The sequence below is a fragment of the Buteo buteo genome, chromosome 5 (assembly GCF_964188355.1).
Source record: "Buteo buteo chromosome 5, bButBut1.hap1.1, whole genome shotgun sequence".
NCBI lineage: Eukaryota > Metazoa > Chordata > Aves > Accipitriformes > Accipitridae > Buteo > Buteo buteo.
The window spans coordinates 15,441,678-15,455,980 of NC_134175.1; the positions used below are offsets into that span (position 1 = coordinate 15,441,678).

Below are 14,303 nucleotides of genomic sequence, written 5' to 3' on the forward strand. Positions count from 1 at the left end.
AATTATGAAGAACTGATCTTGTAGTCTCAAAAATATCATTTTGGCACTAGAAAAACACATGAAAAATAAAGAGTTCTTTGTTTTATTTTTATTTTCCTCCAAAAATCAGCATTTCCTCTATGAAAAACAGGCCAGTGTTGAGTAATAGGTATAAATGCAGCCACTGTGCTGGTGATGTTACAGCAGTTCAGGGTCCACAGGGCAGTGTAAGATGGTTCAAGAAACCAATATCAAAATTAAGATCTCTGCATGGATACTGCAGACTTCTCAGTAAAACCCTTTAGCCTGTGATATAGAGGTAACATTAGAAGGGTGGTATATGTTGAAAGCAGGACTCCTGGAGTCTTGAAATCCAGGAGCTGCTGTGCTATCTGGGTTTACCAAAGCTTAGGGGCTGTTCTTCCTGTGACTCTTAAGCTAGCTGTGACTAATGATGGTCCTGCACCCTCCTGCCCTCCTGGTTATTCCTCCCCTGCTTTGTCCCTGGGAAAGGAAGCTTTGGTTTGGAGCTAGACGCTTTCTGCACTTCTCCTGCCCTGTATTTCCTCTGCAGTTGAGTGTACCATCTGTCATTCTTTCTGTACAATCTGCCTTTCCAAAAATTAGACACAAGACATTAGCAGGTTATACAGCTGTCAGCAGGTGTAACACGACACTTGTCCTTACCCAGCAAGAGGAACTCAGTAGCCCTCCCTAAGACTGGTGAGGCACACAGCTTGTTGATGTTGGTGGGACATTTGCTATGATTGAATTCTTTGAATTTTGGATTCAGTTAGGAAATCTAACTGATGTGCATGTTTCTCCCCATTAGCTCATACAGCTCATGGGACTTGTTTCATTCATGTGACCTCTTATTACATATCCATCATTCCATTTTTCTTTCCTATTAGAGTGAAATTGGACACAGCCCTCCTCCTGCCTACACCCCTATGTCAGGAGTAAGTATTTCACATTCAACCTTCATCCTTTAGGTTTTCCTCCTTCCTTCACTACGTATTTTCTGTTTCAACCCCCTTTTTCCTACATACATGGCCCAAAAGCCAGTCGTGAATGAAGTGTGTATATAAGCAATCAAATAGTCAAGATCTCTACACTCAGCCTGGATTCATGTGCAGACTCTATGGACCCACACCCAAAATTCTGACAACTGCCAACTTTTCTTGAAAAAGCACTTAGGTAACAGGCTTGGATGAATCTGTACATTTTACCTTCCTATTTATAGGTCATGATGTTGGAATTTCCTTGCACGCCCTTGCTGACAAGCAAAATGGTAGGTTGGATTGAACCATTGAGTTGAGGTATCAGTACGAACACAGTTCACCAGCCTGAAATGCACTACCTGATGGAATTACATAGTGTTTGGGTGACTGTGTGATTGTCACTGCAGGACACCGTAAAAGTGTTTATTCACCAGGAATAAACAGAGTTCAGAGATGATATTGTCCTCTATCCCCAGTCCCGTTTCCAGAAGGGGATTTCCCTAACATGAGGTTTAAGGGTTTTGTTCAGAGATCAGGGGAGATTGCCAAAGTGATAGAAGAGGAGATACCATGTTTGCCTCTTGCAGCTGTGTATATCCAACCTCCACATGTCTAGGTAGGAGACAAGTTTTCCTGCCACATTTCCAGCCCTGAGCAGCCAGCCTGCTTCCCTGCTCCCCTTGCTGCACCGATGATGCCTCTCTGGGAGGGGAACCTGGGTCAGCACCACTGGGCAGACAGATGCTTTGCTGGTCCACAACAGAGCCTGTGCTGCTGCTAGTCCCACAGTGCTGGAAGTGCAGTAGTCTGCAGGATGGACAAGGCTTCACCTGCCTAGTGAAATGTGTCATTGAGCAAGTGTGGCAGGAAAGGCACAGGAGCCACAGAGATGTCTTGCTGTTGAATCTTCTCTCCCTTCGGAGCCTCCTTTCTCATGCTGCCTTTTCTTCTTCAACAGAACCAGTTTGTGTATCGAGATGGTGGCTATGCTGCAGAAGTGCCAATGCCATACAGAGCTCCCAGCTGTGTAATACCAGAAGCCCCAGTTGCTCAAGGGGCCACAGCAGAGATCTTTGAAGATACTTGCTGTAATGGCACAATACGAAAACAAGTGGCAACCCTGGCAAAAGAGGACAGCAGCACCCAGAGGTACAGTGCTGATCCCACAGTCTTCATACCTGAGCGGGTCGTCCGGGGAGAGCTGGATGAGGATGGGTACATGACACCGATGCGAGACAAACCTAAAACAGGTAAAAAATTGCCTTTCTGGAGAAGCTCCTGATCTAGTCTGACTGCATTCTCCCTTCTTCTACATCACCAGGTTTTCACCCAAAATGACTTTATGGAGTAACCCAGCAAGGCTGAAACATTCTGACTAGGTTAATATTTCTTTGCATGGGGGTTTGTTTTTCTTTCCTTAATTTTCTACTTAGAAAAGCTCAAATGTGCCAATATGTCAAGTTTGGTAATTCCCCCTTTTCTTTCTGGGAAATAACAAGAGAGACGGATGGAAAAAAAGCCAAACCCCTTTCTTATCCAAACACAAATCTTCAGTTATTTCCAAGAAAAGGATCTATCTTTGGCCAGCTGTAGTCTCCACTTCGCTTTGTTTATTGATCTTCTTTGTCTTCATGGCATTGTGCTTGGTAAATGTCATGTCGAACGTATCACAGAACCGGTAAACACAGTTGGCATTTTATACCCAAGAGAACTTTAGGATTGAAAGAACAAGATGTGCTTCAGAAAGACCATCACTGCAAGGTGAAGTTTGCCTAGATCTGTGCCAGCTCAGAGTGCTACACTTCCCAGTTTGCCATCATTCGTTTCTTCCTTTTTAAATAGTGATAGCAGTCATTTAGATGTAAGGGGATATGTCATTAGTAATTTGTTTTCAAACCTTTGCATTAGCTTTAAAGAAATTAATTAATGCAAATGGAAATGCCAAGTAACTACTGTGTTTCCTAAGAATTTGAAAGCCACTTAACCCTTTGTGGAAATGGTGGAAATGGAGGGAGCCCTGGGGCTTGACCCACAGCAGTAGCAATTGTGGGAGTGCACTCATGGCCCTGCATTTCAGCAACCACCCTTGCAGTAAGGGATTTGATGCTGTAAGTTTGCTTCAGTGTGAGCCTACACATATGTTCACGGACAGGTTCACCCTGGGGATCCTCAGAGTTCTGCAGGAACTTAACACTTCACAGGTGCTACCTGAGCCCTTGCGGATGCAGTAGTAGCGGCTCAGGAGAAAGCACCTCCTTCCTGTCTCACTGGGCAGAGACACAGAGATGTCACAGTGTGGCCACAATGCTGCACGCTGTCAGATGGGGGATTCATATCAAAGCACTGCTTGGCTGTCATCGCTAAAATAAAATGTGTTCCCACTATGCTCTTGGTACAGGCGGACATGCCTTTGCTGATCTGAGGCCTCTTCACCTCAGATTCAGCGAAGTTTTAGCTATCTGCTCAAAGGTACTCGCTAAGTCTTGAACTTTTGCAATTTAATTGTTTTGGCCCCATCCTGGATAAAAAACAGAGCTAAAGTGAGGACCATAGCCACCCTCTTATAACAGGCAGAGACCTGTTTCCTTGCAGGCAGGACTCTGTGTGGAGGTATCTCCAGAGCCCACGACCAGATCCATGCCACTGGAAATGGAGGTCTTGTGTTAGCATCCCTGTGCAGCACAGGCAGGCTGAGAGATCATCCCTCACTAATGGCGGTGGCTTGGAGACCCTGTTTTGCAAGGAACTTCTAGGCTGTGAGATGAAAGGCAAAATTAATAGTGGAAATAGGTTTGATCTGATGATTTCCAGCCTTGAATGAACTGGATGCTTTTGACATATTTTGCTGCAGGCATCACATCCCCAGTCACTCTTGTCCCTGGCTCACATCCAAGCCATTCCCTTTGCAGCCCACTTGCAGTGTCAGCGACCTTTCTCCTGGCCAGGCTGACTGGCTTTCCATTTGCAGCAGGACCTTGTTGTACACAGAGCAAGGCAGGACATGACACTCAATGAATTCATTGTTCCATGGCTCAGTCGGCTGTGTGTGACCATGGGAGAGACCTTATTAAGCATGTGTTTTCAACGTAGGACAGCCAGTGTCTTTATGTTTCTCTTCTCTCCCCACCTCCCATCTAGCTTTCCATGCAAGCACCATATGCCTTAAAACCTTCCTGCAATTCAGCTACAATTTTTTCTGGTGTTAATCCACAGAAAGTGATTTGAAGCAACTGTAACCTGTTCCAAGTCCTGTTTTGGAGCTGATGTAAGGCTCTCTTGTACCCTTTCCAGGGCTCATTTGAATCATTTTTTTCATAATACTTCGAGGCCCTTTGTCCTTCAGGGATGGAAGGTTTTTAATTAGGCAAATTGTTCTGTTAGAAATGAAGCTGTCTTAGAAGTTGGCCCTTGGGGATTGTTTTTGTGCAGAGAGGCTGAACTAAGATTTCTATAGAGCGTTCTGGATAGAAAGACTGCAGAGCAGAGGGCTTGACTGATATGTCCAAGGTTGCACAGAGAGTCAGCAGCAGAGGCAGAAGTCACTGGGTGTGTTGGGCCCTGTAGATCATACACCGAGAGGAAGTCCAGGACCACACAAGGCACATGGGCTATGGCTCAGCGAGAGCTGTAGTTTAGTTTGCCAGTGTGTTTGATGAGTCACTTCATCTTCCAGGCCCTTCATTTTAACCCATATTGTCTGTTTAGGTTGTAAATTCTTCCCTTTTAGCAAGTGTGCATTCAACATAGCTGGCACCTGATCTCATCTGGAGTTCAGGAAATGCCTGGGGTGGAGGACACACAAGTCCAAGTACTGCTTCTGGTACTGCCTGGTAGTAACATACACATGGTGCTTGCTACGTGGATGGATAACTCCCTCTCTTTGCTGATTTATTTTTTGTGTTTCCTTAGATTACCTAAACCCGGTGGAAGAGAACCCATTTGTTTCCCGAAGAAAGAATGGAGATCTTCAAGCTGTGGACAACCCAGAGTATCACAACCCTCCGAACGGGCAGCCCAAAGCAGAGGATGAGTATGTGAACGAGCCATTGTACCTCAATACTTTTGCAAACACCTTGGAAAATGCTGAGTACCTGAAGAACAATTTGCCAGAGAAAGCCAAGAAGGCCTTTGACAACCCAGACTACTGGAACCACAGCCTGCCCCCACGAAGCACCCTCCAGCACCCAGACTACCTGCAAGAGTACAGCACAAAATACTTTTACAAACAGAATGGACGGATCCGGCCCATTGTGGCAGAGAATCCTGAATACCTCTCTGAGTTCTCCCTGAAGCCTGGTACTGTGCTGCCCCCGCCACCCTACAGACACAGAAATACAGTGGTGTAGTGACCGTGGTCTTACAGAATTGGAAAGGCAACCCCTTCTAGCTGCCTCACTCTTTCTCTCTCTCTCTCTCCTTCTCTCTCTACGCCCTCCCTCCCTCCCTCCCTCCTTTTCTCCCATAAGCTTCCTCTTCTTGCCAGTTCACTCATTTTGATATTTCTAAGTGAAAGGATGTCTTGGAGTTGTTTGCAGATTGGGTTGGGAATCTGGAAGGAAGGAAGGAAGGAAAGAGACTGAAAGAAGGCATGTACAACCTGGCATTTCTCACTTTCCACAGATCCAGAGGGTCAGACGGTCAGAGAAGCCAGACAGTACCAGTAAAGGCCAGTGGCAGTGTTGCCTGCTGTTGAGCTAGTTCTCAGTGATTCAACCCAGACACTGTAGGGAAAGCCACAGAGAGGCTGTTTCTTTCAGCAGGAACTGATGAGAGTCTGTACAGCATTCCTGGAAATCTCAACGCAGTTTTCATAGGGGGAAAAATGGACAATTTTTATATCATGTGTGCTTGCATAGTAATTGAGATTAAGAATCCAATTTCTTTCTCTAACACTTTCTATCCCAGCAACTGAAAATTGCTAACCTGGCTTTTCATAATTGTTCAGATCTTCATCGTGGCTTTCCAAGAAATGATGATGTGACTCTAAAACATGGCTAAACCCTTTTTCTGAGCCACAGCATGATTTTGTGCCAATTCCTAACCACAGAGACTCCTGCTCAGAACTGGTACGTGACACGACCATTTTTGTATATGTGCCAACATGACAAACACTTTAAACACAAAAAACCCTTTCAGAAGAGAGTAACAAAACCATGCCTCCAACATGTTCTTTTTGAAGCTAAAAGACAGGCCAAGAAACCAAGATTTGTATGCAAAAACTTTGCTTTCCTGTTTTATACCTGGTGACTATAAATGCATAAAAAGACCTAAAAAAATTCTTCCCTCTTTTTCTTCTTCGTGATCATGAAGGGAGTTGGGGATGCTGTCAGGCAACACTGAGGACAAGATGGAGAACTGGAGAGTTTGCTATGGGTCATGAAGTCTGCTGGTGTTATGTGGGGTGGTGGTGGGAAGGGTCCTTTAAACTGGAAGACAGACACTGGACTGGAGAAAATGCACATAGTGATTCACTGGAAAGTTAGTTTGCACTTAAGCTACAATTTCATTTGAACTGTTTTCTGGATTTTGAATGAAGCAATATGGAAGTGACCAGCAAAATACAAAATAATAATTTTAAATTTAAAAAAAATGAATTATATGTAAAGGATGACTGTGGAAATGCCAAAATGAAGCAAATCAAGTCTTTGGAACAATGTCTACCAGTTCTGAGAAGCCATTGCATTGACTGCTTCAGAGAATACAGTGACAGAGCAACCAGCTCATACTGCTGCCATGTGAAGGACAGCAGAGCAAGCCCTGAAAGGGATCCAAGGAGACAAATGTCTTGCTCTGGCTTGCAGCACAGTACGAATACTTTCTTCTAAAGGGAGGATTTACTCTGGTACAGAAGACGGTGCATATGAGGTTTGAGAAGTCAAAATACGCATGACTCCATCAAAAATGTAAATAAGTACTCCTTGCACTTAGTTTTGCTTTCATCAACCTCAATTTTTAGGTAGACATCCCCAACCCTCTGGCCTGCTCCTCTTTGGTAATATCTTTCAGCCAGAGTTCTGGACGTTTTTAGCAACCTGAGGCAGATGGAGCTGGGAAGGGAGGTGTAAGGGCCAGAGACACTGATGGCTTGCTCCTGACACGCCAAGGCCCATGTGTGTAGGAGCATTTGTATATCTAGTTCCCACCAAAAATCCTAAGGAACTATTAAGTACCTTTGAAGATCTGCCTATGTCTCTATCTATCAAGGCCTTTAAAGGGGAAGAAACAGTACCTGATGGATGGCAGTCTTAGGTGAGACAACAGTATTTCAGTTTATATGCTTCAGTACTATTAAAGTCAAGATCTTTGGGGTGACCTAACCTGGCAACAAAACCAGCAACAACCAGTGGTCTGGAAATGACATCAAGCTCCTCCAAATTCCTGCCATCTCAACAGCTTGCCACCTTTAATTGTAGGGAAGCAGAGGAAGGAGTAAGAAACAAGCAATAGTTACCCAAATCTTGGTGGCTGAGGGTCAGCTTGACAAAGGTATGAAGAGATTTCAAACCTGGGTTGGTTGTTATGCTTGTAGGTGCGAAAAAAATTGTGTATGATCATTAGGTCAAGGTTTGTGCGGCCAACAGCCTGTTTCTGCGTCAGGTGTGTTCAGGCCAGCTTGAACCAGCTGCAGAGTGGATATTAAACCTGTAAACTGAGTACGTAGCTGAAAAGTCTGAAAACAGCAAGAACGAGTACAGACATTTGAAGCTATTAAAAGGAGACATTGGGTCAAGCTGTACCAAGGTGGTTTGTAGTGGCAGAACAAAATGACCAGCAGACCGCTAAAGTGGGATAGATGGTTACAGAAGCATCATGCACCTGAGAGGCCTTGCCTCTTCCTAGTGCCCTCCTGTAACTCCTCAGGATCTTGGCAGGGGACAGAGGCAGGCATTGGGGAGGGGCTGGGGCACAGAGGGGTGGCGGGGCTGGGGGTGCAGAGGGGTGGCACGAGGTCCTGGAGGCACCCCTCCAGGGAAGATTTGCCAGCGGTAGTGCTCACAGGGTGTTTTCTGAAGCACGGGCAAGGGTCTGCCAGGTTGGGATGCAATTGCCAGGCTGCCTGGAGACAAAGACCAGCGCAGGATTGTGGATGTCCTCTTTGAGCACAGAAGCAGCTCAGGTTACAGAGGTAGGTGGAGAAAGGGGTGATTTGTCCCTGCGCAAGTCTTGTAACAGAGTAATGCCTAATGGAGGAAAAATAAAATTCTAGTGTACTAGGATGTACTTAGGTGTTCGAATTCAAAGAGGTGCACTCAAAGGCTGCTGGGGCAGAAGCATGCACACCCCCAAACCCAGGTGGGATGGTGCTGGGATGTAGCTGCTAATGGAGGTAAGGCCTGTTTGTTTCTCTGGTAATTAAGTAGTACCAGTGTTGGAAACAAGCCCGTTGAATAATCAAAATGTAAATAGTTGTGAGTTTTAACAATTTAACATTTTATTTCTTACAAAACTTGAATTATTTATTCATTTTAATTATTGTCTGTGGGTGTGATATAATGTATTAAGTAGTGTGGAAATGCAGAGGTTCCTTGAAGTGAGGCAGCATGAAGGCCAGAACGGGAGCTACCTTACACCGGGGCTCTGACACACAGCCAGGCTGGGCCGCGCTGAGCCATGCCAGCTGTGTCTTGAATAGCAGAGGGAAAACAAAGGGTTAATGAATACAGTAATTCCCGATGATGGAAAACTCAACAGACTGCAGCTTCACAAGTGGGCTTTTTTTTTTTTTTTCCCTGGGCTTCTGGTTTGAGTTGCAATTGCCAAAAATGGCCCTTACGTTTCCTGCTGTGCCAGTAGTTGACCTTGGTTGCAGTGCAAAGGGCCTGCGTGGTGCTGAGCATCTGGTTAGCGGCTTCCTTTTCCCCAGTAAGAATAGCAGTCTTCTGAACATAGCCCGTAAATCTGCACCTTTCCTCTGGAAGAGTACTGCCTCTGAGCTACTTTGGCAGATTTTTTGTCTCTTTGCCAAAGAAAGTTTAACCATGGTTAAAGAAAGAAAGCAAAACTGAGAGCAGAACCATTTGGCTGCTTTAATCAGATCAGCAGAAATACCTGGCTGGTCCTATGTCACACATTTGCCTTAGTGGGTATAGCTGCTGGCTTGGTGAAAGAAGTCAGGCAAATGTACATGCCAAAATCACGGCAAACATTCCACTGTATTATGTTGTGAAAGATAAGGGTCAGGCTTAATTAATGAATAATTACAGGTTTGGTGGGGAAAAGCAGGTATTTCCACACACAAACAGTGTTTGGTCAGCACAAAGCAGTAGGTGAGAGCACCAGCAGAAGTATTTTGTCTGGGTGTAATTAATTCTCTAGTTCAACAATGGTATCTGTACACAGCACTGTCAGTTTTTATGGATTTTATATTGCAGTCTCCTATTTGTAAATGTTTTGCTTTCCCTTATCGTCACCTGCGCGGCAGAAGAGCAGTGACTAACTTTTCAAGAGCAGATATCCAGGTGTGTATCGGCCATCATCCAAGGTACAAAGCAACGCGCTAAATAAAAGAGAACAACAGCTTATTTTTTTGTAATCTCTTTCAGTGATACTTGTCTTAGATGTTATTATCTACCTGAGGGTTATTTCAAACAGATGTGGATGCTGGATCTGATTGACTTGCTGTAACATAATTGACTGAAACCAACTGCTTTTAAGTTTCCTTCTTCAGCTCTTTTCAAATTTTTCTTTTTCTGCAAAATAGCCAGGAGGGATTCTTACATGGCCGTTCACTCAGATTGTAGCAGAGTATTTACAACTTGCTTTCAAACCGGTCATCTCTCACAGGGAGCAAGCAATAGAAATAAATCCGAGTGAGTATCAGCAGTAGGAGCTGCCGTGTGGGTCTGTTTCAGGTACCTTAAGCTCAGCCCTGAAATCCTTTTCTTTGTACAAAAAAAGGTTGCTGGTTTTACCACTTATTTGGTAGGAAATGCATTTCTTGACTGCAGGAATTGTATGCAATGACTTCATTCCAATTATTTCCTGGATTAGTGGGGAAATACCTTTCCCTTCCTGTCTCACAAGTGGTAAGCCCAGAGGCTGCCTGCAGAGGGCACTTGTGCAGATGTGGTGCTGGGGCAGGGCAGCCGGGACACATGCCACTGATCTGATACCAGTTTCCACTAAAGATTTGATCGGGAGTTATAGGGGAGCATGTCCCCTCACCCTCAGCCACCACCAGTCCCAGCCTAGAAGCAAAGAAAATGGCAGCTCCGAAAGACCAACTTGGCCCTGGCTCTCTGTGGGTCCATTCTTTTCCATACCTATAGGTAGAGCTGGGCAGTACAGCTGTGAGGTAAGTCAGCCTAGAAATGTAGCTTGGGGTTGGGTTTTTTTCTGAGGATGGACCTATGTGGGAAACTCGGATATTAAAGAAAAAAAATCTTTTCTTTCTGGTGGGGTGTCTGTGTAGGTGTCCTGTGTCATGGTGGCAGCTAAAGGAGTGAAGGGGTTATTTGCACTCCTCTATACCACCCAGGAGATGAGGAGGCTTTGGCACAAGTCAGAATTAGGCTGTTGGTCATGTAATTGCCCGGGATAACTGAAGGTGTCCCGGTCAGCCTTGCTTCCCCCCAGAGCTCTGCGCACCCTGGGCAGGCATCTCTTTATGGAGAGGGTAGCAGCCACTGCAGCACCCACACACAGACACTCACACCCTCTGCCTGCTGACCCTTTAGGAGGGAGGAATTGGAGTAACGTAAATGCCCCGGGGACTGACAGCTGGGGCATCGCTCACTTGTCGGGATGGATTTTCCCCTTGCTTTGCACAAGGGGCTTACAGGGATTCCCAGCCTGATTCCCAATCACATTTGGAACTATTGAGCTCCCGTAGGTATTTACCTGCTTTGAGGGCTCTTTAGCTTGAGGGCAACTGGTGGAACAGAGGCTTTAGCATGAACCATCATAGCCAGGCGTCCAGTTGTTAGTCACCTCTTTGGTTCTTAAGGAGCATCTCAAAGGGGAGATTATTGCCTCGCGTTCCCTTAAGGAATTATTTTTCAAAAGGTGTTGTGATTTGCAGTTAGGTGAAGGCTGTGTACCTGTGCATTTCTAGCTCTCTCACTTGCAATAGTCTCATTTCCCGTGGATTGTGGACCTCTGCTGCTGACAAAAGAGCTTGTCTGTTGTTATATAAATCTGTGAGTTTGGGTTCAAATTTTTTTTAGAAAGCCAAGGCTGCGCGGGGCAGGGTTGGTTGGCTGTAACATTCATACTCCATCACGTACAAGAAGCTGTGATTGTCCCCCAGGGACAATCTGTGGCATCTCTGTGTTTGCAAGATTCCCCCTCTTTTTAATTTTCTGGCTCTTGCTAAGCATTAGAGGGGTGGCAAAGGTCACTGTTACGAATGGGGCTTTCAAACTTGGAATAAGTAACAGAAATAAAGCTTTGTGGTTAGAAGCACCACTCTCAGATGTCCAAAAATCACTTGCCCCCACCTTTGTTTTAATTTTATTTTAGCATAAGGTCATATTCCTGTACCATTGTGTGGATCAGTACGTTGTTACACTGGTAGGCTCATTGCTGTTGCGGAAATGACTGACAGGTAAGGCTGCTGTGAGTGGTACTGCAGTGGTAGCTAGGATCCGCCTGTAGGTTTGGAGGATGCAGAGCACCTTTTGGGGCGGCCAGCTCTGACTGATGTTGGTAGGACTTGCCTGAACCGCAGCCCAGCGCGTCTCCTAACCAGCGCCAGCCTGAAGAGGTGCTTCTGCCCCAGGCATCCTCCAGCTGGGGTCTGTGCCGACAAAGCCAGGAAAATGGGGGGGGGGGGGGACGACACCTAAGGACATTATCCCCATCGGGAACCAAGAGGAGTCAGAGCTGCTTTTTTTTCCCCTTCTTTATTATTTAATTTTGAGAGAGAGAGCTTTGTGGACCTTGGTAGAGAGGGGGTTTAAAGGGAGGTTTGTAAGGTGTTGGGCAGTGTGACTCATCATGTCCCAGTTCTTCTCCCCTCCCCAATAAAAAAAGCCATGATATCGTGCTCCAGGCATGTTGTGGACGAAACCACCAGGGCAAAGGTGCATCCCACACAGCACCCTCTCGCTGACGGCTCGGGTGTGAGCAGAGCACACACGTACATCCAGCCGTCGGCTGTCACTGCCGTGCGCTCGCCATGAGTGCTGCTTGCCAGCAGTCTGGTCCCCACAGCGCCACCGTCCCCATGCCCTGCCCAACCTTTGAGCCCTCTCGGGGAGAAAACACTGTATTGTCCATAGCACTCCGAAGACTAAACCCTTTTGGGATAACCACAGTAATAAACTGTGAATGGTATTTTATAAGTAAGTGTAGATATGTATGCCGTTCTTTTGAGGTAAGGTACTATGACATATGTAGCATAAACTGGTACTGCTGTTAAATGGGTCGATTATTAACTGAGCAGCTGTGTTAAGGGGTAGCTAACTTTGAATGCACTAAACCACTGTTCCTTTGAAGACGGCAACTTGAAGGTCGTTGCTGGGTACTTGTCGTTTCATGGTGGGGTGTGTTAAGAGGAAAATGCAGGCCAATGAAAACACAACATTTTTTATAGCATTTTAATGTTGGAAATTGGTACATTTGATACATACAATGGGTTTAATCCCCTTTTTTTGCCCAGTTTTTGCAATTTCCCCAACATCATAAGCCGGAATTTCTAAAGAGGTGGTAGCCCTAGTGTAGGGAGGGGAAACTGAGGGGAAGAAGAAGTCTTTCTGAAAATCGAGATGATACCCAAAATGTATTATTTCCTGACCTGGCAGTCTTGAACTATCGACTTTTTCTTTTCTGACAAGGCTCAGATTCTCAGGTCAGGAGGATGACATTACCGTCCCTTCAAAACCAAAGGCTGAGCCCCACCTGGGAGGTGACACAGGGATAGCACCGAGCTGCTGCGAGGCTCGCAGCATGGGGGGCAGCTGCCTCCCTGGGCCCCGCTTGCTGCAGCTGGCCTGTCCCAGCCACATCCCGGGAGGTGGGTGAGGGGCAGAGATGGGGAGGGTCTGGGTTTTAGCCAATTCTCTGTGTTCTCAGAGAGCAAAGAGACAACAATACTTCTGCCTTACGGAGTACCGTCAGAATAAGAGAAGCATCAGCGTGTTGGGGAAGACACTCATTTCTTGCAAAGTGATGCATTCAGAGTTAGCTGCCTTTCTGAAACAAAAATAAAAAATACAAAAACTACTGTATGTTACTTTGAAAATGTGAATAGTATTTTTATAGCTTGTTAAAGACACAGCTAGTTGCATTTGTAAATAAGGATAATGTTGCTTTTATTTTCCTTGTGAACACCATTATTTGGAACATAATTGTCCTTAGGGTTGATTTGTATATAGGTAATTTGCTTGTGATTTAAGCTGCTCCTCCCCTTTTCTTTCTCTCCCTTCCCACCCTCTGGTTTCGGTTAGAAGTACCATTCTTGGCATTCTGTGTGATTCTGTGTTTTAAGCACTATTGTGGTGTGTTCAGACTTTCTGCACTTGCTTACACAGTAGGGTATGCCAATAGTGTGTGGCGTAATGTTACTTTAACCTTTTGTTTCTCATATTTTAGCTATCGAGGATTATGCACTGTTAAAATACTTACTGACCTGGGTTAATATTAGGTACATATTTTAGCATAATTTCCCTTCTTTTCATGGTTTCTTTTTCTATTTTTCCTTCCCCCCCCTTTTGTCTTGTTTGGAGGCTGGGGAGAAACCTGTGGATCTTCTCTTCGTGTGGTTATATTTCCCCCCCCGTGTGCAGTCCCGAGTTTCTCCTCATGGTCCTTGGGTAGAGCTTTATCTGTTTGTTAAGGCAAATGTAGACTGCGACCCACCTTGCATCAACCCACGCTCATCCCAGCTGAACAATTTGAAAACTGTTCTGCCTTTTTGTTACATGAATCTGTCAGAAATATATTTTTAATTTAATATAAATGAAATTCAATAAAATACAAAACAAAGTCTGTGTACACGTGAAATTTCTTGCCAGGGCTTGAGCACTTCCAGCAACATGGACTGCCTGTGTCCTGACAGTAAGCAGCCTTGGACCCTGCTCGGGGAGACCCTCATGCTGGGCACCTTGGCTGGGGGGGCGGCCCCATCCTGACCCGAATCTACCCACTCCCCAGCCCCACAGTGCCCCTGCCAAAACCCAAAGTCCCTCCCTTTCTCCCCACCCCTACCGCCACAACACCCCACACCACTGGGGTGGCCCTGAGATGGGGACAGCCCAGCAGGCTGTGGGGCAGCCCCGTGACTGCAGGCAGGGAGTGCCTTTGGGGGACAGCCCCCATCGGGGTGTCCTGCTGGCACACGGGTGTCACTGGTCAGCTCTTGGGGCAGGGAGCAACACCCCA

At 45.9% G+C, this 14,303-nt stretch overlaps 1 protein-coding gene across 4 annotated transcripts in view; it reads left to right on the forward strand.

The window, feature by feature from the left end:
* Nucleotides 1-13,792, forward strand: part of ERBB4 (erb-b2 receptor tyrosine kinase 4) — a 662,107-nt gene extending 648,315 nt beyond the window's left edge. For 2 of the 4 annotated variants that reach the window (XM_075027921.1, XM_075027919.1), the window contains exons 26-28: nt 891-938; nt 1,939-2,230; nt 4,890-13,792. In XM_075027921.1, the coding sequence (XP_074884022.1) occupies nt 891-938; nt 1,939-2,230; nt 4,890-5,326 (777 nt within the window). In that variant the 3' untranslated portion in view covers nt 5,327-13,792. The remainder of the gene's footprint in view (nt 1-890; nt 939-1,938; nt 2,231-4,889) is intronic. The other 2 variants (XM_075027923.1, XM_075027922.1) reach the window with 1 other exon arrangement.
* Nucleotides 13,793-14,303: the final 511 nt, after the last annotated feature.